This window comes from Molothrus ater, unplaced genomic scaffold (genome assembly GCF_012460135.2).
Source record: "Molothrus ater isolate BHLD 08-10-18 breed brown headed cowbird unplaced genomic scaffold, BPBGC_Mater_1.1 matUn_MA566, whole genome shotgun sequence".
Classification (NCBI taxonomy): domain Eukaryota; kingdom Metazoa; phylum Chordata; class Aves; order Passeriformes; family Icteridae; genus Molothrus; species Molothrus ater.
This window is the reverse complement of record NW_023416741.1, coordinates 1-26,881: the sequence shown is the minus strand read 5'-3', so window position 1 is coordinate 26,881 and position 26,881 is coordinate 1. Positions and strand designations below refer to the sequence as shown.

General features: G+C 47.1%; 1 protein-coding gene across 1 annotated transcript; it reads left to right on the top strand.

Moving 5' to 3' along the window:
- Positions 1-14,530: 14,530 nt before the first annotated feature.
- LOC118701300 (serine/threonine-protein kinase PAK 3-like) lies at positions 14,531-26,561 on the top strand (the record flags this gene model as incomplete). Its single annotated transcript, XM_054518442.1, is given in 9 exon segments — positions 14,531-14,558; positions 14,963-15,184; positions 16,109-16,146; positions 16,604-16,735; positions 20,159-20,293; positions 20,572-20,907; positions 24,751-24,863; positions 25,527-25,644; positions 26,462-26,561. Coding segments are annotated over 9 exon segments (1,222 nt in total), but the record flags the coding sequence as incomplete, so codon positions are not given.
- Positions 26,562-26,881: the final 320 nt, after the last annotated feature.

Here is a 26,881-nt window from a genome sequence, read left to right as displayed (position 1 = left end):
TTGGGCCAGGCAGCTGTGCCGGCAGGGCCCGGGAGCTGTGCCGGCTCTGCCGGGCTGCCGGGGCTGCGGGACAGTCCCGCCGCGGCTGCGCTCACCACAGCCTGGCCCGCTCGGCTGCTTTCTCTTTCCGACCCCCCTGGGGAGGCTCTGACATTTCCTCTTCCCTGATGGAAGTGCAGCTGCTGCCAAGGGAAACCTGCCCATACTCACTCAGTGTTCCCTTTGCTTGCCAGATGTCCCATCTGCTGTCGCTGTCTGGGAGAGTTGCTCTGCACGGCAGGAGGAGACCGAGCGAGAGACTTTGAAGATGGGGCAGCTGGGATCCCCCTCTGCTTTGAGTTCCGTGTAGACATGTCTAGAATTGGATTATCCATTTGGATAGATATGTCTATCCATCTCTAGACATGTCTGTTACGTAGAAATGTCTAGAGATGGATTATCATTTGGATATGCACGTTTTTGGGTTGCTACTTGTATAGGACTATTTCTGTATGTGTGGTGTTTAGGGATGTACGCTCTGTATATATGTACATGTATGTATACATACTTGTTTGTAATTACATCTCTGTGTATATTTCTATCTAAGTATACATGGACGTTGTTATATCTGTGTTTAGTTCTGTTTGCTATATATAGTTGTGTTGCTATTCATTCGTTTGTAGTTATATGTAATAAATTAAGTTGTTAAATGCCTTAATTGATCTTTGTGTATAGTGAGTTGTTGTGGAGGTTGGCAATAAATTTAGTTTTGTTAACTGAAGTTAGTATTTGTATATTTTTACACAGACTGGTTGTAATAATCTAATAAATTCCTGGTTTTAACCTAAATTGAGATTTGTATAGTTCTGTATTGTCAGCGTGGGTGTAGCAATTTGTAATAAATGACATTTTTCAGCTGAAATTGGTTCTTGTGTATTTGTGGATCAGCAGTGCTGGTGTAGCGATCTGCAAGAAATGCCATTTGTCAGCTGCGATGGGTGTTCTGTGATTTGTGCTAAATTAGTGTATTTTATTGAATAGTAAAAGAGGCAAAGAGAAATAAAGAGAAAAGAGAGGAGGAGAAAGAAGTGTGCATGGGCGGTGGGGGGACAGGGAGAGGGTGGCAGGGGTTATGTGTGACAGCTTTATCACCCATCCAAGGGTCCCACCATGTCTCGCTGCTCTCCTCCATCTGGTCTCCTTGGTGGTGAGGGTCCCACACCACACTGCCACACGTCCTGACGAGTGAGGGATTCCCTGGATTAATACACGCTTTGGGAGGTGGGAATGCCCAGGTGCCTCCCTTGCAGGGGGCCAGTTGGACACTGTCCCTTGCTGCACTGAGCGTCTGTGGCATCGTGCTGCAGTGCTCTGGTGCAGGGTCTGGGCACCCCTTTGGGGGCCCTTTGATGGGGCACATCACCCCCTCTGTTGTGGACAAGCTTTCCCCTGGTGAAGGGCCCCACAGCTGGGCTGCCCTGCCCAGCAGAGGATGGGCGGCCACTGCCTCTCACCAGAGGCTTTCCAACACTCACCCAAAGCCCCTCTGGCCCCCAGCTTTGGTGCCAAGCTCTGTGTGAACCTGGCAGCTGATAGCCCTGGGGCCGTCATCTCCACCCTGAAGGCATTGGCTTGTGCTTCCTGAATGCCCCTGAGCTGTTCCTTTATCTCCTCTTCATCAGAGAACCCTGTAGGGCCTCCCAGAGCCCCATTCAGGGTGTGGTGGTCATCTCTGCAGCTTTTGTAACACAGCTCTGCTGTAGTAGGCAAAAGTCTTTCATGAAAATGTTTAAACCATAAGCTATTGTATTTCAGCCTCTGACAGCGGGGAGGACAAATCCACCCCCCATCCCACGGGCAGCTCTTTAGGAAGTGCTCCAAGTGTCCCCCTGAAGCTCATCCCAGAGACCAGAAGCCAGCAGGGATCCTGAGCCAGCTCCGCTGCCTTTGGCAGCACTGTGGCAAATGAGCAGCAGCAAGGGGGAGGCAGCAGTGACTGTGACTGCTGCAGGCTGGGCATGAAGGAAAGGCCATGGACACAAGGGCTGAGATGCTCCAAAATCCAGGACAACTGGGAATCAAGAAGGTCTCACAAGCACTAATATGATGGAAGCCCTTTGTGTGAAGCTCCCTGAAGGAACTGCCAGGGGACTTGCTGCTGGGATCAGCAGTAGCAGAAGGCAGCAGGATCTGCTCCTTTTCCTGGCTCTGTTTCAGGACACAGGCACTGATGACCCCTGCTCCCACAAAGCCCTTGCCCATGGAGGCTGTAGGGCAAAAGCAATCCCACTGCAAAGAGAGGCTTTGCAGCTGAAGTCCACTTGTGTTTAGGCAGTGGAGTTTAGGGAATGAATGACTCCCATGCCAACGCACCGACAGGTAACTGGGGCTCTGAGAGGCAGAGCCTTTAGAGGGAAAGAGAGATCAGGCACTCGCATGCCTGAAACTCCTTCAGCTCTCTTCTTTAAATTAGAAAGCTGAGGAGAGGCAAATGCAATCCTTTGAAAAAATATTGTGTCTAACAAGTCCTGAGGGGAAAAAAGTAGGTAACAACTGGGCCTTGTTTTCATAGCCTGTGTCTTCTGCAGAGGAGACTGGGATGTACAGCTTCCAGGAACACAAGGCATTGCATGGAACTGTGCATGTGCTCAGCAACTCAACCCTACTGGTGCACTTTGTAAGGACACAGACAGCAATTGGATCTATGTATCCACCCATTAACAAAGTGTTGTTAGCAGTAGGATCGAGGTATCCGCTCCTTGGGGAAACCTTTCAGCATTTAGAATCTGGACAAGGCCACATCTGGCCCTGCCTGGGGGTGCTGGCTCCAAGCCAGCTCCCTTGGTTCCTAGGCAGGCTCAGGGAGAAAGCCAAGAGGAGAATGAAACCAGCTGTCCCCCCAGCAGAAGCTCTGGCACATTGCTCGTCCAGCACTATCAGAGCCGGGCTACTCTCACAGCGCACTCGGAAGCCTCGTGGCCAGCAAAGGTGGAGGCACCGCAGGATTTCCCGGTTCCCGCCGTGGCTCTGCAGGGCTTGGCTGGGACAGCTTCCCCCAGCTGATGTGCAGCTCTGGATGAAGGGGAAAGCATTGGGGTACCTGGTGATGTACCTTCCTTAATCACCAGAGGCACCCTTTTGGAATAATGCTGAGGTGCATTGCTTAGCTTATCCTTTCCTGACTCTTTTTTGCACTTTTGCATTACAGTAAATTACACTGTTCCTTCAGCTGGTGTCTGTGTCTGCATCTCTGACCCTCCCCACCACCAAAAAAACCCCACGCAGCCAATTTAGCATGAGACCTGTGTTGGATCGGTGGAAGAAATGCAGCACTCGATATGAGTGATCAGCAAGTCTCAAAGTTTATTGATAGTTCACACATATTTATATTAATGAAGCTTATACATATTGCAAAGCTGAGCTCATTATTGGTTAATTACTTATCAGGCAACCACACCTTCTTCTATAATCTTATGGTTATTTTGTTACTACTTCTACATTCTTGTGGTTATTCTGCTGAAACTATCTCCATATTTCTGGCAAAAGATCCTCTCCCCCATCCTAATGTTGATGCAAGGTCACATCAGTGATTGGACACTGACTGCTGACTCCTAGACTTGCTTTCTTCTATCTTAACCAGCGGTATCATGTCTACATGACCTTTCTCAGCTAGCCAACTGTCCACAAAGCTCTCCACATTTCCCCCGTTTTTCTGTTGAACAAGCATGGTCTGATTGAATGCGGCAGATATCATCTTTTGCACCATGTTCTGCAGGCATATGCAAAAGCACAGCAAAATTAATACTACTAAAAAAGCTATAATTCCCACTATAATGCTGGCCTTATTAATAGAGCGTAACCATGATCCCAGGCCTAATGATTTGAGCCATCCATCAATACCAAAGCCCAATTCTACCTGTAGGTTCCCAGTTTACCTCAGCAACTCAGAGAGTTGAGAATGAACAGACTGTGCATGATCAGAAAGATTCATGCAATGCATGCCCTCAAATTCTTCACAACCATGGCCTTGTGCAAGTAAAAGAAAATCGATTGCAGCCCTATTTTGAAGTGTCGCATGGCGAATAGAATCAACATCAAGCAAAAGGCTAGAAATTGCTAAAGAGGTAGCATTAGTTTGCTTAGCCAGCCAACATCCCAGCCTGTTTAAAATAGCATGAACACCTGCTGCTGATACCCCTGGAGTCAAGAAAGATGCTGCAACTATGGCCACTGGGGACCAGAATTTTATGTTGTCCCTGCAGTCTGCAGCAAATGCATGAGCCATTTGTTTATTTCGATGATGGTGGCGGCTCATGTTAAGTATCATGGACATGTTAGGTGTAAGTAGAGACAGCTGTCCAAGTGTACATGGTCCCCCGTGCAGCATTGATGGGATACCGGGCCAAGCACAGTCCCCACATATCAGGAAGTATCCTGCTGGCAATTGAATAGGGTCATTTGATGAGATTGACACTTTCTTTGCGGTATAATTGCACCAGGCCGATGCATTTCGGTAGACAGCCATGCTGGAAGTTACAATATTGGAATGGTTCTTGGCTGGCAGCTGGCTTCTATGGTTAAAATTAATACATGCATCTGCCATCACTGACCCTAACAGCTCTAATTCTTGGGGTTCCTATGGTGCTATAGGAAAATGAGAAACCCATTGATCCCAATTATCCACACTTGCTCTAATTGTTGACTCTAGAGGTGGGTACATGTGAGGGGCATGGCCAGGTATCTGCTGGTAACCCAACCAAGCAGGTTGTAAATGAATTGCCAGGAGAAGATAATGACAGGCAAATAGCCTCCTGTTTAGTTAAGTTTGCCAGGGTGACCCATATGTTAGTCTTGGGCTGAAGTGGGGCCCATGCCTGATGGTCTACACTGTCCACAAAAGAAGTGAAAATTAATAAAGCAATAGCATAAGGTCTCCATATCACCCTGATCTTTCCAGGCACTAATATGAACCACCCAGACATTTTGGAACAAAGCATGTCTGTCACAAACCTTTAAGAATATCTCTTTTTTCCTCTTCTCTTCTTTCCCTTTGACTTGCCCAGACTTAACCCCTTTAGTTCTCTCACACAATCATCCCACACTTGGTTGGGATCCTGACCTCCTGAAATAGGACCTATCACGCTTGACTGTGACAGAGGAATATTTTTACCACACTTAGACTGCAAAATACACCACTGAGATTGCCCTAAAGCACGTTCAACTAAGTGTTGTGTTTCCCACCTAAACCACGCAAGGATCTTCTGTTCTGGGGATTCATACAACTGTAACCCTTGGAGGCCAGGTAACCCTGTACACGGTTTGCGTTCTCTTTGCCAGGAGTTTAACCGCCAACGGAAATCACAGCTTCTACACTACAATTCAGGTAATTGGGATTGATGCTCCCACTTAGTTTCCTGACAACCCCCGCAAAAAAGCAGTACCCATGCAGCACAATGTCTATCTTGACACTTAATACAAGCTAAAATCTTAGGCCCTTCAGATTCAAATATAGAAAGCAACGAAAGCAAGCTTAATATATTATCAACAGATTTGCACCGATCACCTGCTCGATCGATGGCAAAATCACACTGTCCTGTCAGTTTAAGAAGTATTGATCGAAGGATGATCAACAGCCTCGTCTCCACTCGCTGACAATCCTCTTCGCTCAGCTGATCGAGGTCTTCCATCAAACACAGCTGCTCGGGTCCATTTAGCAGGTACCCACAGAGATCCTGTAGGGGTAGAAACACAAAGATATCTACGGTCCCAATATAACACTTTAGCAGGACCTTGCCATTGTCCTGTTTTAGGATCCCTGTATCTTACCCATACATCTTGTTTCACACCATCTTTTTCCTGTACATAGTGACGGATCACAGCAGGAACTTTACTTTCCCCAAAAACACACAAGTGATTCAAAACAAACAAACACTTTAACAATCTTTCTTGTGGCTCTCTGATATCTGTGTATTTACTTAAATATCTTTTCAAGGTACCATTTGCTCTCTCTACAATCGCTTGCCCTGTAGGAGAATTAGGGATGCCTGTCACGTGTTCTATTCCCCACATTTGCATGAATTGCTTTATTTTTTTGCTACAGTAAGCAGGCCCATTATCTGTTTTGATGCACTGTGGCACTCCCATTACTGCAAAACAACTGCTGAGATGTCTCTCTACCTGCTCTGCTGTCTCACCAACTTGTGCTGTGGCCCATATAAAATGACTGTAAGTGTCTATGGTAACATGCACCTACTTCATCCTTCCAAACTCAGCGACATGTGTGACATCCATTTGCCAGGTCTCATTTGTTTTCAACCCTCTTGGGTTAACTCCCAGACCTAACCTGCAGCCTCCATTGTGATGACTACATATGGGACAGGCTTTGACTATTGCCCGTGCCTCCTCCATAGATATCTGAAATTCTCTATGAAGGCCTTTTGCATATTGGTGGAACATGGAATGTGCCTCTCTGGCTATAGTCTGCCTGGGAATTGGAGTTGCTTGTGTGATTGAGACTAGCTTATCTGCTCGTGCATTACCCTCTCCTAGACCAACCTCCCATTTGTGACTTCTGATATGGATAACAGAAAAAGAATGTTTCCTCAGTTTAATTGCCCTCTGCAACTGTATAAACAGCTCATGCAACCTCCTGTTTTGAACCTCTTTTATAGAGGCATCTTCTGTTTGTTCACACACTCCTGCAACATACAAAGAATCTGTCACTATGTTGAGAGGCCCAGAGAAATGCATCATAGCCCATACAACAGCCAATAGCTCCATCGTTTGCAAAGTGTCCAACTCGGTAGCTTGGAGTATATGATGGTGCCCTTGTCCCTCTTCTTGCCAGGTCACTGCAGCAGTTTTGGATTTTCTTCCTGCATCCGTATAAACAGTTATAGCATCCAATAAGGGCTTTCGTGATCCTTTTGGACATTGAATCCAACCCCACTGTCCTATCCAATTCAATGGTACATTGGGAATATCATCAGTGGCAATCACACTACCGGCTCCCAACAGAGCCTCTTGTAATTCCATACTGTTTGTCAGGTACCAGGTCAATGTATCCTTCTTCATTGGTATCCGTATCTGATCAGGTTCCTTTCCCGTAATCTGTAACGCCCGTTCACGACCCTTTTTGAGCAAATCAGCTAAAATTTCAATTTTTTGAAGAAGGGTTTTATGCTGTTGAGGTGGAGGAGATATCCATTCCAAAGCCCATACCTCCCCCGTTTTTCTGTCTTGCTGATTAAGTGCACCCAGTAAAAATTTAGTTCCACACCAAACTGTCAGCTGTATGGGGAGGTTAAGATCGCGTCTCCGAACACTGCCTTGTGTGACACAGTCCAATATCTGTTGCCGTGTCTTAACCTGCTCAGCAGTTACATGAACAGGCTGTGCCGGATCAGTTCCCTTCAGCAAAGGTCGAAGTTCATCTAATAGTTCATTAGGGATGCCTACAATAGGGCGCAGCCATTGCAGATCACCAAGTAACTTTTAAGCATCATGCAATGTAGGTATTTTAATATTTAATTGCAATTTCTGGGGGGTAACAATTTGATCAGTAAATCCATCCTAAATATTTCCAAGGCGCAGATAATTGAATTTTTTCAGGAGCTACAGCCAATCCATGTAGCTTAAAGGCATCATGTATCTTTTGAATTTGTTGGCCTGTAAAAGGTTTTGGCTGCGCAAATAAAATATCATCCATATAATGATAGATGATTGTTTCAGGCCAGGCATGCCGCGAAGGTTGTAAAGCATTGTCAACATACAGTTGACACGAGGTGGCACTGTTGCGCATGCCCCAGGGAAGAGAAACCCATTCAAATCTTTTGTCCGGCTCTTCCCTGTTTAAAGCCGGCACAGTGAAAGCAAACCCCGAGTGTCTCGAGGATGAAGAGCAATAGTGAAAAAACAGTCCTTAAGATCAACAATCAAAAGTGGCCAGTCTCTTGGCAACATAGCCGGATTAGGTAATCCTGGTTGTAAAGCTCCCATAGGCTCCATTTGTTCATTTACAGCCCGCAAATCATGCAGTAAGTGATACTTCCCCGACTTCTTTTTAATAACAAAGATAGGGGTATTCCATGGGCTTGTTGACAACTGTAAATGACCTTGTGTATATTGTTCATGTACTAGTATATGAACTTGTTCCAGACTTTCCCTTTTTAGTGGCCATTGCTTCACTCACACTGGAACGTCCGCGGTCCAGGTTAATGGGATTGGGAAAGTCCACGCAATGGCCATTAGCCCAACGGGTGCTCATTTGTCAGTGCTACTCCCATCTGAGCCAAAATGTCTTGACCAATAAGGCACTGCACAGTAGGGGGCAAAGGTACAATTGATAAAACACTCCACAAATTTTTTCCATCAATAGTTACAGATAACATGGGTGATTTTCTTGCAAGTGTCAGGCCTCCAACTCTGGTTACTGGCACTGTGGTTGACTGCAATGGCCAGTTGTGGGGCCAAAAATCTGGACTCACAATGCTGGAGTCAGCTCCAGTATCCAATAATCCTTCCAAGGTTTGCCTTTCACCCCGATAATCCAGTATTACAGTGCACTTTGGTCGATCATTCAGGTTCATTGTTAATAAAGTAAGTCCTCCAGTGGAACCAAATCCTCGCTCCCCTCTCGACTGTGTTTGACGAGGAGGTAAAGTTTTAGCCATTTGTTCCAAAGGAATCAATTGAGCTATCCTTTGTCCTTTCTCAATTTGTATAGGTGGAAAAAGAGTATGCACCATAACACAAATCTCCCCCATATAATCAGCATCTATTACTCCAGGTAAAACAAATAATCCCATCATGGTAGCCGAGGAACGACCCAGAAGTAAAGCTCCCATAGGTAATCCATCAATGATGATTGGTCCCTTTATTCCAGTCGGAACCTTTTCCGGTGGGTGGTCATCAAGGTTACTGCTGCTGCAGCTGCCACATCCAATCCGAGGCTCCCGGCGGTGGCTGGTTGAAGGGAAGTTGAGCTGAGGTGTTGACAGCAGCTACTTGTGTCTGGGCGCGGCGGCTGGTGGGCGCGCTGGCTTTCCCATTTCCCAAGCGGCGTCTGCAGGCTCCAGTGTTGTGGGTATCCAACCGACAATTCTGGCACCAGACGCTGACTGCCTGACAGACTCATCGCGTATGTCCTATACCTCCACACCGGTAGCATTTGAATCCCCCAGCAGATGAAGCCCGTGGAGTAATTGCTGCCACTGTTTGTAAGGGAGCAAGAGCGGCTAATACCTGACACTGGCGATGCTTCTGCCTGTTTTTGTGAAGCTTCTGCCTGTTTTTGTAATCCTGCTCCTAACTCCTTAATAGCTTCTACTAACATTGCTTGAGTCCCTACGGGCACATTTGCCAATCGTTCTAAAGCTTCTTCTATAGACCAATTAGCTCCTAGGGTATTTATTATGTTCTTTGTAGTCTGATTACTATTTTGGAGCGCACATTGTTTCAACAATGTCCCTTTCATGAAATCAGGGACTCCTGCCTGCTCAATAGCATTGGCTACCTTATCTATAAAAGCTCCAAATGACTCATCTCTTCCTTGCTTTATTCCCATATAAGAAGGAATTCCCCCTGGCTCTTTTATCCTATCTATAGCCAACCGCACCAGACGCATAGCCTCCCGACACTTATCAGGACCGATTAACGCTTGTGCTTCTGTCCGAAGAAAAGGCCCGAGCCCCATTAATTCCTCCGGGGCTACCCCATGTAACGGATCGCCTGGCTGCTGTATTACTGCTACACATTCCTGACAGAGTGATTGCCAGTGTGCATTAAACAAAAGCTGCTGATGCTGAGTGAAGATAAGCTTCGCTATTCCTCTGCAATCAGCTGGCAGCAAAACCTGAGTCCCCCAGATATAATCAAGCGTTTCTTTTGTGGGCTCACCGGTTACCCCAAATTGACTAACTGTAGACCGTAAACTGTGACAACAATTTCCAGTCTAGGGCAGTTATTGTTGCTTGAAACCCGCCCCCTGCCACGGGAGAATATATCACCGGACAAGCAACATCCATGGCTGCTTTTATAGCCTCCTCATCCCCCGTATCCATGATATCTTTTGCTGCTGCAGCCCATGCCTTCCTTAGCTCCCGTGCAATGGCCCCCGCTAGGTCACTCTCTGACCCAGGGACCGGCTCATTACTAGGAGGAGGAGAATTTGACACAGGCAGCGCAGACGGTGCTGTTGTAGCACAGGCGGGGGGTGAGCTGCTGCTTGAAGCAGGAGCCGATGCTGGTGGCAAAATGATTGTGGACGTGGCAGGAGGTAAAGGACAGTTAAACCAGTCTCCATAACCTTTATTCTTTTCATGTGCCACGGTAGCTTGTTTAGCAGCCTTTCCTTCTGCCTGATATTGTAATAACTCATCATGCACAACTCGCCACAACTTACCCAACTTTTTTGCAGTTTTATCCTCATCTATTAACTGCTTGCCACATTTTGTCCCCAAATTTACGCCACTCTGTTAATTCATGTACTGTGTGAGGATTTTGAAAAAGTCCCTGTTCATACCCATAAGCTAACAACCCAGGAAGCTCTTTCTGCAAATCTGTGCCCTTAACCTGACGCTTTTGTAAAAAGCTAGTAAATAAATCATATGCTGCTTGCCTTTCTCTATCCATTTTAAAAACGTCAGCGCGCTATTGCAGCCCCACAAGGTCTCGGCAGCACGTATCGGCCGGGCTCTCTGTTGAGGTCACCCAGGGCGATGGTGCTTTCAGCGGTGCCTATTCGCCGTCCTTGCTGTGACAGGACCCGAACTCCTACACCGATCCACTGTGGTTGCCATTGTCGATATCACGTCTCGGGGTCACCATTTGTCGGATAGGCGGAAGAAATGCAGCACTCAATATGAGTGACCAGCAAATCTCAAAGTTTATTGATAGTTCACACATATTTATACTGGTGTTAATGAAGCTTATACATATTGCAAAGCTGAGCTCATTATTGGTTAATTACTCATCGGGCAACCACGCCTACTTCTATTTTCTTATAGTTATTTTGTTATTAATTCTACATTCTTGTGGTTATTCTGCTGAAACTATCTCCATATTTCTGGCAAAAGATCCTCTCCCCCATCCTAATGTTGCAGCAAGGTCACATCAGTGATTGGACACTGACTGCTGACTCCTAGACTTGCTTTCTTCTATCTTAACCAGCGGTATCATGTCTACATGACCTTTCTCAGCTAGCCAACTGTCCACAAAGCTCTCCACAAGGCAGGCATTCAGTCAAATAAGAGGAAACAAATGTCTCTTTAGCTGACACAGTCTCTGCACACAGCTTTCTCCCCCTTCTCCTGGTGCCTTTCCCTGACCCCACATCCTAGCACTGACCAGGAGCTCCAGGGCTGTAGGAAATTCTGTGTGAGCCATGATGATGGAAGAGTTACTGATAAAAACACTGGGGTGATGCTTTCAGAGGAGTCATGAATGGAAGATTGACCAGCCCTCCAGCCAATGGTATGCCAAAAGTTTCCATTCTTTAAATAGTAGACTGCAATAAATTAGTAAAAAGAAAGATACGGAAACAAATTAAATCTCCCACAGCTGCTGGCTTTCCTCAGGTTCCATGGTCTATGTATTGCTAGACTTACTTCATTTAGAGAGAATATTAACCGCCCTGACTTGTTGGAGACTGACCACAAGGTCTCATCTGTGGTGAGCAGTCACTAAAATTAGCTCAGCAGAGGCATCTTCGGCTGTCCAAGTGTAGCAGAAATACATATTCTCTGCTTCATGACTGTGTGGCAACAGCTGCTGGTGTGGATTTGTCAGCGTTTCTTCATGGATTACTCCTGGGGAGGAATTGTGTGCACAGGCACAGTATGATGGCTTCTGTCTCCTCTAATTACTCCAATCGGATGATGGCCAGAACTTTTAGGCAAAAAGCATCATGACAGAATAATTTACAATATTCTCCAAACTACTCTGTTGTATTGTGTTGATTTGTTCCATTCCCTCTCTAAGTTAAAATGGTCCTGCCCTGGTTCTCTCTCCCCTCCCAGTTACTCAGTTATCACCCCAGTTGTTATAGCAACCGTTGTATCTTTTTACACTCCACCCCAGTTTCCCTGGTTACCGAATGTATCCTTCTCTTAACCCCACCCCAGTGCCCTGCCAGTCACTCCCTGCCTCCACCTTTTTCTCCAGAAACTTCTATCCAGGGCTCAGAGTGATTGGATCAGGGGGCAGGGACCCTCCTGCAAGTTATTTTTATTTGTCTTTCCGGTGTGTCAATTCCATGTTACCCACTCCCCCCTGGATTCCTATTTGCTCCCAACCTGGTTCCACCCCTGCCGCCCACCCCCTTTATAACCTTATGTAATCTCTCCCCCTTTCTCTTCAGTTGCTGGCCTCCCTGGGATCTGGAATAACCTGGACTTTGCCCCGACCAGAGAGCGCTCTCTTCTTTCCCTGCTGACTGCAGCCACACATCGGCCTTGTCCTGCACCTGCCAGCGCCTGCAGCTATAACATTGGGCGTTTGCCTGAGGCGCTATCGGGTGAAGTGCCCCCTGTGCTGCTAGCTGTGCTGGTGAGCTAGCTGGGACATCTTTCGTTGGCCGGACAGCTGCACTACTCCTGTGGTTTTGATTTTCTTAGTGATTAGGTTCAGTGTCTGGTCTCAAGAAATCAGTCCAGAAAGAACAGGCAAACCTCAGCTTGCAAGTTAGAGTGCAAGTCTTTAATCTGCTGTTTTTGCAGCATGTAAAAAAAACTTTTCAACATATTTGCAAAAAAATCTCTTAGTTCTTGCTATACCTATCCAGAACCTGACTCTCTCTTCGTTTTATTTTTGAGATCCAAGCCTGACTTTTTTCTGGACAGGGAAATAAGAACCAGCTGCAAATACAGACTACAAGTGTGAATCTATACTGCAGGAAATGAGCTGTAGCTCGGAATTAAAGGCAAGAAGTGATGCCATGGTAAATGGGAACATTTAGTGCTGGCGTAGGAGCCTTCTGCAATGCTCCACCAACCCATGGTTCACATTGCTACAAACTCTCTTTCTGCTGTTACAGAGAGTATCAAAGAGCTGACTGTAAGTAAAAAAAAATAGCCAGAATGTTAATTTTTGTTAATATGGCGAACAATGACTATCTCATAATTCAGACCTCATAGAAGTGAGCATTCAGATTTCCACTTAGTACATGCTGGCAGTTTTAATTTGAAATCAACAGGTTTATCCAAATCAAGTTATCCATAGGAATTAATTTGCTCTATAATCTAACTAAAAATGCCCCATTGTCTGATAAATTTAGTAGAAATTTGCAAAGTCAACAGTCCACAGATTTTCATTTCTTCTTTAGTGGCTGTTCTGCAGAAAAGCTTTTACAGACTAATCAGTTTGGATGTAATTAAAATGCCAGTACATTCCATAGAGCCATTTTGGTATTAGAACAAAACCGTATGACTGCACAGCCTTTTAAAAAATGTTCTAAAATAAATTTTCAAATCAACAGTCTGAGTAGGACTCAGAATAAAAACTCTACCAAATTTCAACTCCATTGGAAGATTCCCTTGTCACCCTGTGAATCAACTCTACATTCAGAAGATGAAAAGTCCCAATTATGGTGGTTTTGGTATGGTTAGGAATTGGGGAAGGGTCTTTTTCCTTCTCAACTCCATGCTGCAGTGCCTTCGGGATATGGCCTGCTGGCCATTGTTTGTGCAGCCCTGGTATTTCTACATGAGGCAGAAAGTGCAATTGCATTTCCAGCCAAAAAATGCATTCAAGGAGAAGAAAGCTCTTAACCATGGAAGGAGAATTTGAGGAATGGGATGTTCACCACATGTCCACCAGAGACCCTCAAGAGACCCCTACTCTAAATGTCAGTAATTTGGTGGAAGTGATTTAAGCATGTCAAATACTTTGTGAGAATGTTTAGTCTGTGAGTTTGAGCAAAGTAATGAATAAAAGTAATGAAAGTAATGTCCTAGTTCCATGGATACTAACACGTGGGTGTGCATGTTTCAGGGAAGCGATTCCTCACGCACCCAGCACTGAAATAAAATAATGCCTCTGTTCTCACACTGAGCTGGCAGTGTGGATCACTCCCTGCTCGGTAACTTTCATTTTGGTCATTTCTATTGAAGCGTAAAGAATGGTTGAAATGAAATATTTTCCAGCTGTTTCCATCTTGTTTACCTTTCAGGGGACCAAGGTTCTGTGCTGCAGGTGTCCTGGGTGTGTGCAGAGCAGTGCAGCCCCAGAAACCCCTTGGTTTGCCCACAAGTTGTCATGCCTTGTTCCCAGGTGTGCCCAGCTGTGGCAGGAGAAGGAGCCCGCAGCGCAGTGGGCACCGTGCCCTGCCCAGCCGGGGCTCTCTGGCACAGAGCAGCAGCAGCGCCAGCACCGTTCAACTGCTCCTGCCTTGGCTTCCCCTGGGACACAGGAGCCTCTGGAAATCAGCACCGCCAGTCGCGTTCCCAGCTTGGAGCAGCTGCTGCTGCTGGGCAGATGCTGCCAATTTGACTGCTTCCAAAGGGGAAGAAAGGCAGAGCAGAGGAAGAGATGTACATACAGGGCAGCCCTGGGGATGTCCAATAAACATGCAGATATATGGGGTAATTTGTTAGGAATTACTTTAGCCGCTATGCCAATAGTGCTTTCTCTCCTGGTTCTGTATAATGCTTTGGGCCATTTTCTTGGTCTGATTTCCTTTGCTTGTGTCCCATCTGAGGGCTCGGTTGGGGTACAGGCTGTAGGTGCTTGGGGCACACTTGAAGTTCCTCTTGGATCCCTTGAACAACAGGCTTTGGCCCATGAGGGGAATTTGTGCTGCTTTGTGACAGAGGAGAACTTCCAAGGCCATTTTGTGTTTGCTGTAGGGAAGGTTGGTTAGTGCTTGGCATAAATTCACAGACTAACATGCTTTGTGATGCTTTGCTTTGTCATACTTTGCTTTGTGATGTCAGGGCATGGTTGCCACATCGTCGTAGTGACATCTGAAGGTTGCCTTGTTGCACAGAAGGCCTCAGTGCCAGAGCAACCCTAGGGCTTGCTGAGATCAGGAGCATCCTCCTGATTGTGGCCTTTGTCAGTGTGTAGCTGCACACTGACAGGAGTCTTCGTTTTTCTAGTGTTAGTGTAAACTTGAACAACAGTGCTACAATGATTGAACAACTCGCTGCTGCAGTTTGCACCATGTATGGCACTGTTTATTTTGCCTATTTCACAACTAGCCTGGCAAGTAAGTAGAGGTTTCAACTCTATTTAGGTTAGGATGTAACCTAACCTGGCTTTTGCATGTCTTCCTGCTCTTTCTTAGTGACTAAATTGATTTTGAAAGAGAAAGAGCATTAGGATGCCACTGCTTTGGTAAAGCTCCTGTCAAGGTGTTCAGCTAAAAAGGGGGTGTCAGTAGCCACAGGGACAGCATTTGCAAAGGAACCTGCAGGGCTTCTGTTCCCTCCACGGGAGAGTCTGTGGCAGCAGAGTCTGTCATTTCCTCAGTTTGTTGGATCAAGCAGGACAACTTCCAAAATGCAGACTGGGAGGCCTTCTCAGAAGGCCTTCTAAAGACTTTGTAGTTCTCCCCAGAACTCAGGGAAAGCTTCTTTTATTCTAAATTTTGTAATGAAAGGGTTTGACTGTCTATTTTGACCCTTGACTGAGTGCTAAAATAGTGATTCCCTTTGCAGCGAAGTGCAAACTCTAAAGCAGTGAGTCCTGAGCCCTGGAGATGCTGCTGTGCTGTTTCACAATAGAACTGCCACAGCTCAGGGGGATTTGGGGGAAGCTTTTCTGGGTGACTGTTTTCAGCAACTTAATGGGAATTAGTGCATGCAACTTCTTTTTTTTTTTAAAGTACATGAAAGACAAGAGAGCAAAAGTTGCTTTATCTGTTGGACAGAACAGAAGCAGTGAGTGTTGAAGAACAATTTGCATTTTCTTGATCATGTTTGTATTCATTTACTGGTTAAACAGGCCGAAGTGTAGGCACATCCAAGATTATTGTCCTGATCTCTTGCTGGCTGTGTGAAAGAACTATGTCACGTGGAGGGATGTTGATAAAGAAAAATACTCTCTCTTTGGGTTGACTTCTCTTCTGTGGGATTCAGCAGCCCAGGCAGTTTTCTCACAGCACTTGTTTATTTTCCCTTGCCCACTCCAGATCACATGATCCGTGTATTCAGAGGTGCTGATCCTGAGGTGAGTGAGATAGGAACATTTCATGTTCCTGGTGCTTAAGAATTGTAGAGCAAGCTGTGAGCTTGGCCTGTGGCAGTAGAGTGTAGAGGGCCAGCTGAGTAGGCTGAAAGAAAATCCATTTCCATGTCTGCAGCAGCAATAACAAAGGCATCGCTGGCTATTTCCTAATTTTCCATTTCAGAACTTTCAAGGAATGAAAAGCTCATTTTGCAGAGAGAATGTTGCTTCTTGCTATAGCCAGGGCATAATGTCTAATTCAGAACGATTAGCAATTCTGTTGAATTTGCCCATTTAAATTTAGTCGCAGTGACTTAGAATCCCATTGTTATCAAAGTTTCTGATTTGTCCTTAGTACAGCTGGTTGTAGAAATAGAGCTGAATAGAATAAAGTGCTGAATAGAAATAAGGTTATAAATTATAGGTAACCAATGTCCCTCACACTGATGTCTGTCCACAGATCACAGAATCAACAGCAGTCTCTCCTCTGGCTCCTTCTGCTCACGGAGAGGAGGCCAAAGAGGAGGCAAATGAGGTGGATGAGCGCCAGCCTCCAGCTGTGGTCACACCACAGCCTGAACATTCTGAGCCAGTAAGTGCCAGTTGTGTGCAGTGCTGTCTTTAGTGCAAGGCAGAGCTGCAAGTTTCTGACCAGCCAGCACTTTGCTGTTGCTGGCTGAGGATGCTGGGTGCTGGAGTCCTGCCAGAACCTAGTGATTGCCCCCAGCCTGTGACAGCTGGACAATGGGCTTTGGTCTGTCATGTTTAGGCACCAGCTTCCCGGCATTTTGATAGGGGCCAGCCTGAAGCATGAAGGCTCCCTGTTCCCAGAGCAGGGAGCATGTCAAAGACACTGTGCTCAGCCTTGTCAGATACACAGGGGACACTGTGGCATTGAGTGACCTGTCCCCCTGCCCAGACTGGCCAAGTAGCTGCAGGCATAAAAAAAGTTGATCTGACCACACAAACTCTTTGTGGTGCTTTGTCCCCACAAACTTCTTGGGTGTGCTTACTTGGGACTATTTCAGAGACACACTGGGGATGGAGAGTTGCTGCTTGAAGTCAGGGATTTGGGTGCCTTTGTTGCCAGGTTGCTCTGTTGCCTCTTCAGGCAGAGCAGCCAGTAGCAGAGCAGATAGGTGCTCTGAGTCTGCCTGTTTCTTGGTCTTTGATAAGCTGCAAGGAGATGACTGTGTTGTCCATGAAGCTGGGGGGGCCATTCTTGTCTAGTGTAGCAAAAGAAACAAAGTGAGTAACTCTGAACCCTTCTTCTGAGGCAAAAACCAGATGCTGCATGTGTCTGTTGGTACTTTCAATTGTGTAGTTTGCTTTGAAAACTGCATTGGAGCTTAGAATGGGAGCAAAGCTGCAAGTCCTTGACTGCTGTCCTGTGATGCTAAAACCAGGATGTACATCTTGCAATGGTGCCTGCTGTATCTGAAGTGAAATGGGCACCATAGTGGCAGGGGAGCTGCGTGGGCCAAAAGGAGCCAGAGGTGCTGGCGGCCTTGAGCAGCTGAAGATGAGGCAGCGTGTGGCCAGGTGGCCAAGAAGGCCCAGGGCATGGTGGCCTGTGTCAGCAGCAGTGGGGCAGCAGGAGCAGGGCAGTGAGCGTGGCCCTGTGCTGGGCAGCGCTGCGGCCACAGCTGCAGTGCTGGGTGCACTTGTGGGCCCCTGGGCAGCAGAAAGTCCTTGAGGGGCTGCAGCGCGTGCACAGAAGGACAGGGGAGCTGGGCAAGGGGGTGCAGCACAAGGCCAGTGAGGAGGTGCTGAGGGAGCTTTAGCCTGGACAGTGAGAGGCTCTTGAGGGACCTTCAGGCAGACTTCCATCAATCCCTGCCTTAGATCCATAGATCCAATGCTCCACACAAGGGCTGTTTCCCTGCCAAACATCACTGCATTCAAGTGCTTTAGACACTGGAGTAGGTAACGCTTTCATTTTTTTTTTTTTTTTTGTTTATTTGTTTGTTTGCTTGCTAGAAGGAGAAGCCTTGTGTAATTTCTCCTTCTCCAGGGAGCAAGGGAGCTTTTTCTCAATCTTTCCTGCCCTTTTCCAGCACTGGCAGAAATTCTGCTAGAATTTTAGTTTGCAAGGAGGCAGTTCTGGAAGATCCAGTATTTTTGCACAAGAACACATAGTTTGGGGCAGGGATGTTGGTGCAGAAGGAGCTGTTCTGGTGCCAGACCAGCCAGTAGGGATTGCACATCACTTTCAGGTTAACAGCTCCCGTGTCTTTTGGCAGCTGAGGGAATCAGTGTGTGTTGTGTTTGGGAATTGAGCAGGAAATCAATGCCCTTGCCTTCCAGCTGGTCCTCAGAGATTAGAGGAGCTGGGAGGGGCTGGGCTGCATTTCTGATTCCAGCCACTTTAGCACCATGAGTGTGGTCGAGTCCAAGAGAAGAACTTGCCCGAGCACACATGCACAAAGAGTGCAGTTCCCAGTGCAATGCTCTGGGTCTGATTGCATTCCATAAGGACTCACTTATGGACCCCATGCTTCAAATTCCCCAAGAGTGTGGGTTACTGAAGCAACAGGAGATCAAGTTCAGGATGGCTGCTGATCGGGGCAGTGCTACCGAATGTTGATATGTGTAGCGACAGAAAGGACAGTATTGATTCAGGGTTACCCCCACGTGGCAAATAATGTGCTTTGACTCTGTGATTTAAAGGTTAAACAAATGCTTTCTTTAGCTATATTACACTAGTACTATATTAAAACTATACTAAAGAGATACTATACTAAAAAGATACTAAAGAAAAACTCGTGACTGTCTGGAGACAGTCACGACACAGCTTTTATCTAATTAGCTAATCAAGCTAAACAACTATCACTAAAATCCACTTAACAAATTGCTTTCAGTAAAAAATCACTATAACACATTCTACATGTACTAAACAACAAGAACAGCAAGTAGAGATAATAATTGTTTTCTCTAAGTTTCTCACTACCTTCCCTTAAAAAAACCTAGGAGAGAGAATTATATCTCTCTCTGTTAAGAAAATGTAAATACCACAGTACAGTAAAGAGAGATTATGAAAGTGAGATCTGTCAATCTGTCCATCTATTTGAATCTTCCTGGTTCTGTCCAAAGCAGTGGAAGATGCAAAGCTCAGCTAAAGGCATCCCTTCAGGAGAGGAGTAGAGACAAGTTCCATTGACTGATTCTGAGCAGGCAGAGATGTTTCCCCCTCCAGAGATGGTTATTTTTTCCCCTCATGTTTTCCTACTCCAGCCTTTTCTGACCTGAAGCCTTCTTTTTATCCTTTAAAATTTTGCATGTCCTAAGGGAGTGGAAGTATCCCATGCTGTAGTTGGGGTCTAGCAACTTTGCTCATACGTGCCATACATGACACATGGTTTCCTTCACTGGCGTCCCCAGGGCTGTGTAAGTGCATTCGTTGATGGGGCCTTAGGAGAAACTATGTTAGGGCTGGTCAGAATTCTCAGTTGACAGAGACTGAGAATTCTTGGTCCTCCTCCATATACTGAGATGGCCACAGAGGTTCTCTGACTTCCATCAGAGATCTTTGCATGCATCCTCATCTCTTGAATGACCAGGATTTCTTACAAGAGTATAGATGTCAGGTATGCAGGAATGCTGGTGCAGGCCTGAAATGAACTAGAACTCCAGAAGTGTCTCTCACAAGGGCTGAGCTCACCCAGGAAGCCACCTGCAGAGCCAGGATGGAGCTGTGGGACAGGGTGGGGTGTCAGTCACTACTGAAAGACAAACAGGACATGGCAGAAGCAGAGGGAGGCCCTCAGCAGACCCTTGAGAAATGCCACACCTTCCCTGTCAGCTGCCTGAGAGGCTGTTGGAGCTTCAGTCCCAGATGGCCCCTGACTGTAGGGCCAGGGTCACTTTGGAATCTGTGCCTCTCCTCGAACAGAGAATGACCCAGCAGAGCAGCAGCACAGTGCTTTGGGAACGTGTGAGCCCAGCAGTCTTTGAGTCTTGGCCCACAAAGCTCATATGGGAAGTTGAAACCCATCTTCTCTTGCTTTCTGTGCAGGTGCTTCTAGAGAAAGAGGAGGAGCAGATTGCTTCATCAGAGATGCCATGGCAGACTCAGGGAGAGCTGTTCCCAGCGCGAGAGCAGGAAGAGCAGCTTAGGCAGCAGGTGGAAGAGCCACAGGAGAATGGCCAGGTAAGCCTGACTGGCCAGGGGACAGAGGGAAGGGCAGGAAGAGGGGCATAAACCAGAGCTCTTGGGTCTGAGGAGGCCAGGAAGTCCCACAGGCGCTGGAAGGACAGAGCCTTGGAATCTGCAGAGAGATCAGCACGGGACAGGATGGTTACAGTGGAAGCAGAGCTGGGTAGGGAAGCAGAAAGAAGGGCTGAATAAATGTGATTTTGAGGCTAAAAGAGGGAAAAGCTGAGCTTGATGGCAGCTCTCAGTCACTTGCTGTGCTTTTGTGTGTACAGAACATCAAGGCAGAGCCACAAGCAGAGCTGCCTGAAGCTCAGAGTGACATCATGGCAGTGAAGAGGAGGAGTGAAGACATCCAAGAGGAGAAGAATCTCCCTATGCAGAGGGGCAATCAACAAAAACAGGTGAATGAAAGAATGGCAGCCACTCCACTCATGAAAGAGAGTCCTTTCTGTTGTTCTTTACAGAAAATTGACGAACAGATGCAGGCACAGCTGCAGGAAACTGAGGCTAGGATCAAGGCAAGGAAGAAGAGGCTAGACGAAAAAATTAAAATCATCAAAGAGAAAATTAATCGCCTCCTTCAGGAACAAAAGGCTCTAGAAAAGCAAGTGAGTGAAATAGCAATAGCCACTGCAGTCACCCAAGGGGTGGTTTCTGCCCTCCTTGCCTTTGCAGTGCAGAGCAGCAGGGGGGTGGGGTGATGCCTCTGAGTGCCATCCTGATGAGGCCTCTATCAGAGCTGCTCTGAAGGACACTTCCTGGTCTGCTGAATCTCAGCTGATGCTCTAGACAGAGGCACTACTCCTTTGGCCATTTAGCCAGCAGTCATCCAAATGAACTCCTGCTGGCTTCTTCAGGTGACCTTGTTTCTTGAGGTGTTTTTGCAGGTGAACATGGTCGCTCACATAGATCTGGAATATGAGCTACAAGCTGTCTGTATCCCTCGTGAATCTGCTCCTGTCCTTTTCTTTACTTTCTTCCCAGTGATGACCCTGGCTGACGGGGACAAGCTGTAGTCTCTGACTGCTTTGTTCTGTTTGACTTGAGGTGGAAGTGTCACCATCCTACCTAGCAGCCTGCAGAGAGTTCCAGCAAATGACAAGCAACCAAGATCCTCGAGGCTGGCATGAGGCCCAGGAACTGAACCATCCAGAGATGCTGCAGGATAAGCACGTCCCGAGGAAGGTGCAGAAAAAGAAAATTTCATGGCAGGAGGTAGAACATTAGAATGAGGAGCTGCAAATGTATCTGCAGACCTAGGAGGAGGAAAGGAGTCTTTGGGAGGAAGTGGAGCAGTCATCCTTTAGAACAAGAAACTGGCTATGAATTTGAGTAAAACCAGCCCTTTGGTTTGACCATTTGGTTTCACAAGTGGACATCCAAAGCAATCCAGTTGAAGAGCTCTGCATGTGGCTGACAGCAGCTTCCTAAGGGCTTGCATTTCAAATGGCAATCTCTCTTGCATTTCAGGGCAATCTCTGCCACACCTTCCTGACATAAACTCATTTCTTGTCTCAGATCTACACCGACTCTGACACTGAAGCTGCTGCAGCAGCAGCAGCGCCGTCCCAAGGAGCCTTTGCTCCCCAGCTGAAGAAGTGGAGCCTGAGCACTTGGTTCACCTCCCGTGCTGACCCAACTGCTGCTCAGCAACAGGAGATGGCAGGTGACTCCCTGGAGCAACAGAGTATGTCTGGTATCTTTCTTATCTGAGGGACAGTGTATTGTGTGCATGTGTCAGCATAGCTGTACCAAGGGGTTTCCTCAGTTTAGTGTCACAGAAGTGCTGGTATTGCTCCGAGGCAGCAAGAGAGAGCTCTGGGAGTTCCTGCTGCCTCTGAGGGCAGCTTAGACTGGCTGGAGTTTGCCTGGGTTTCCCTCTCTGCCGAAGGCAGAAGCAGGGATTGTTACTGGATCAGCAGAAGGCTGTGACTGCTTGAGTCCTAGCCACTGGCAGAAGCCCTGCTGAGATCACATCACAGGAGAACACATCAAGCCCTTTGTGATTCTGCAGCACCACCCAATGAATCTGCTTCTTGCCTGGAACATCTGCCAGTGCTGTGCTCTCAGATAAGACCTGGTGGGGCTGAAACCAGAGCCCAGGGGATTCTGTGTCTACCATCACCTGTTGGGACCAAAAGGGCACTGATCTGCACCTCGGTGTGGCTGATCTCAAAGCCCATCCTGTTGTGTCCTGTATGGAGGCAGCAGCTTGTACAGGGCTCAGGCTCACTCTGGCTTCTTCCCATCAGTGCCTGTCAGTGCTCATGCTTGGGCTTTGCCAGCCTTGTTGTGCTGGCTGCCCTGCCCCTGAGGGCTGGGCTGGAGGGACTGCAGAGGCTGGAGCCTTCCTTGGCTGGGAGGGTCCCGCTGCTGCCCGGCTGCTGCAGCGCGGAGCTGCCTGAGGCAGCAGCCCCTTCTCTGGGCCGGCTTCTGCGTCACACGGCCTGGACTCACAAGAGGGTCAGCATCTCCTCTGGGCAGCTCTCTGTGTCATAGGGGCGCCTGAGGAGCACTGCTGTCCTCTCTGCCTGTGCCCGCCGTGCTGAGATGGGAAGATGGGGACGTGTACGGTGCCGAGAGGGCGAGTGCAATGGGAGCGACTGATCCGCGCTGTCAGGGTGAAGAGAAGCGGCGTGGTTCTTCACGCGGGGCACGGGCAAGGGCATCTTTGAGCTCAGCCTGCTCATAAAGGGTGAGGGTCCTAATGCTGAAAGCCCCATCGGGATTGGTTCTAGCATGAGCTGCTCTGGTTTACAAAACACAGAGGCATTCTTCTGGCAAACTGCTGCAAGGTGGAAAAGATGGGAACACTTGGCAATATTCCTTCTGTTCTGAACTTGACATCTGTTTAGAGGAATTGATTCTGGATGTCCAGGTGCATTTAATCTTAGCAAGTAGGAAACCTTTTGTAAATCTCACAGTGTTTATTTCCAAGAAAACAAAGGCACTGCTAGTTCCAGCTCTCCTTAATGTTTCTAGATGACAAACTTACTTGCCTTGGTAGGTATTCCCTTCTGGTCTCAGTCTCCTCTGAATGTATCTCCCTGTGCTTCCCTGTGTGTCGGCTGTCAAGAGGTCTCTCACTTCAAAGGATGCTAGAAATCAGTCTCTGTGCCAGCCACTTGTGCTGTGGACCTGCTGTTCTTTTCTTGTTGTTCCAGTTCCTGTTCCTGTTGTTGTTAGCCAGCTGTCCACAAAGGGAGGCCTCAGAGCCCCAGACAGTGGGGCTGCCTTTTGTATCTCCTAGAAGGTGGGATCTCTGCTTTAAAGTGAACATCTTGCATTTTGTTTCCCTCAGGGAGAATGGTGAAGATGGAAAATCCTATTATAAAATACATTGAGCTGGAAAATATTGGCAGTGGGTGAGTCCAAGCAATGTTAATTTTACAAAACTATGCATCAGGTGTTTTGCTGGTGGAATAGGTATCAAGTGTGAAGTCAGACAAGCTGCAAGTGTGTTCAGGCACTGGTCTTAGATTGTCAGTGCGGATCAGAATTTCTAAGTGTGCTCAGAAGGCATTGTCAAAGACATCTCCATTCTTCCAGTGTTCTGCAGGTCTTAGGCATTTACAGCACAGATCTCCTGTGTGGGCTGGCTTTCACTGCAAGATCTAAATGGCTTCTCCTTTCTCTGCTTCTGTTTTGTTTCTAGGACTTTTGGAGATGTTTGTAAAGCACTTGACACTGCCACAGGAGGAGAGGTAAATGTCAACAGCACCTGCAGACTTTGCTGCACTCGAGGGCTTTCCCCTCTGGTGTGAGCTGTGGCTGGAGCTTTGGGCAGAGCTGTGCTGAAAAGGCACAAGAAGCACAGACTGGTGCCAGCCTGCAAAATACATTTGGGACTTTGTCCTCCTCAGCTGCGGAAGGAAGGCACGGAGGGCAGCGGTTCCTTTCAGAGAAGGACGCGCTCGCTCGCTCTCCATTGCTAAAACAAAGGTGGTGCCTTCGAGCACCTCACTGCTCTTTGGGGCTTCAGCTTCAGAGTCCTGAATTCTCATTTCTGGCTGCCAGCAAATACATCTGAAAGTTCCTGGTAGTTCCTTAGCCACCTGCAGTGCTGCCCTTGGGAACTGCACGTAGGGAGAGATCTGCAAGGTGTCCCTAGAAGCCCTGCCCATAGGCCAAGATGTACCCACAGAGTATTAAGGCATGGATTACTTCTTCTGAGTGCCAAACAAAGTAGCAGAGAGTGTGGTCAGAGTGATAGTTGAGACATAATTGTTACCAAATGGTCAAGGCAAAACGTCACTGGCCCCACATGTCCTGTAACTGGCTCCCAAGGGAGCAGAGAAATGGGCTGTTGGAACATCTGTTCCCATTCTGATGTCTAATCACAAGAGAGTTGGCACAGTTTGGCTGTGTCATTCCAAAATCACTCGCTCCATGTGAGAAATTGTTCTCATGCCACCAGCTTTTAATGTTACTGATTTTCAACATCATTTTAGGTGGCCATAAAGAAAATAAATCTTCAAGGACTGGTCAGAAAGGAAGGAACCTTTAATGAACTCATGGTCATGAAAATCAATAAGCACCGAAACATTGTGAATTATTTAAAGAGGTGAGTGGTTGTTATTTTATCCCAGCAATGTTTGTTTACATGCTGCAAGCATGCAGTTAAAAATCCACTTTGCTCACTGTCAGAAAATAGAGCTGATAATTATTGGTTAATTATTATTTCTCTACTTATCACCAATGGATGGGAAGAGAGTGCATTTTGTCTGCATTAATCCACCCTGACAAATGCAGTTCGAAATTTTTCAAAAACTGGATCAGCCCTATTTTACTGATTCAATACCCTCAAAGTTCACTGCCTCCACATTGTTTTGAGGCTTGATTTTTTCAAATTTTTCTCAGCACCTTTTAAGTTCGGATAAACCATCCTACAGAGGATTTCCCTTGGATGGTTGTGCCTTTTCCATTACTGTGTATGCCAGGACGAATAGGTGTTTATTTCCAGAAACACCATGTGTAACAGGTTTTTTTCTGGGGCTGTTGCTAAAGTGCAGATTTTGCTTGCTGCCCATCTAAGACATCTCCTTTTCCACAGCTGTGCCTTTCTCCTTGAAACTGCACAGATTGCAAGCAATGCACAGCCAAGAGAGAATGTCTATTTCTTTTATTCTGTCCTCATCACAAAGGCATCCAGAAACAAGCGTTGCTGTTTCCAAACTGCAACCTAGCCATGCATGTTCATCTCCACACCCTTGTTTCCTTCTTTCAGCTACCTTGTGGATAGGCAGCTCTGGCTGATTATGGAGTACATGGACGGAGGCACTCTGAGCGATGTCATCAACGAGACTCACGTGTCTGAAGGAGAGATTGCAACCATCAGTCGGGAGGTCAGGGATCCTACCTGTGCTTCACAGGGCTTGGGCAGGATTGTCTGGGAAACAGAGGCTCAGAGCTGGAGTGATTTCCTGTGCCAAGCTTTGTTTCTGTGTGGCTGGTATGCAAAAGCATCTCAAGTGAAAGGCCTGCCAGTGCCCCTGCACTCACTGTACTCTGTTCCCATACTCTTACCTTCTTCTGTTGTATTCTCACTCTTTCTCTTGTATTTGTATTTGCTGTTCTCCACCTTGCCTCTCTAAACATTTATCTCAAGGCTTTCTGCACTGCATTTCTTGCCTGTAAAAGCAAAGGTGCTGGTGGCAGGATTTGAAACGATCAGCAAAGAAAGAGACTCATTTCTCACAGTCCTTAACTGAAAAGGACAGTACTCAGACAAAACAGTGTTTGCTTCAGGAAGGTGACTGATGTGATACTTCCAAGTCTGTGCTGATGCCAGCAAGAAAACCTTTGTCATGCAGCCTCCCACCAAAAGTGATCTGCTTCATACCACAGGGAGGGACTTTTTCTTTCTTGGCAAACCCTTGTTTGGAGAGAGCACGTCCACTGCAGCAGCAGTCATTCTGGCTGGTTTGCAGGGGACAGCCTACAACAGCAGGTGCTGTTGCTCTTTCAAAAGCTGACATGCCTTTCCTCAGAAAGGTCCTGCTCTGCAAGTGTTGGAGCAGCAAGCTCTTCCTCTCAGTGGCACTGTGTTCTGCCATTACTGCCCATTCCCCTGGAGAGGGAATCCTTTGGAGCTGTTTCCTTTCTTGTGTGATGAAATCCCATCACTCATTTTTGGCTTCCTCTTTCTGTTTTCTCTCTCAGTGCCTGCAAGGACTTGATTTTCTTCACTTGAACGACGTGATCCACCAAGATGTGAAGAGCAGCAACATCCTTCTCAAAACCGATGGCTCTGTCAAGCTGGGTCAGTATATTCTTGGTCAGGTGCAGCGTTCCAGGCATGTGGGTGTGGGGCTGCTTGGAGTGACAGCCAGCTCCCCAAAAATGGTGCTGGTGGCAGTGCAGGGACACCCACTGTGAGCTGATGACATGGTTGCAACATGCACAGAGGTATAAGGAACCACAAGCAGTCAAGAGTGGTGTTGGTCTGTGTGTGTCCCCCTTCCAGAGGAAGGGAGTTACAAGCCTAAAGCTTCAATAGAAGACCACTGCTGGAGTTAGGTAAAAACATAGGGGTTTTTTTGAAGTTGGGCCAATTCCATATTTTCTTGGCTAAAGCCTGAG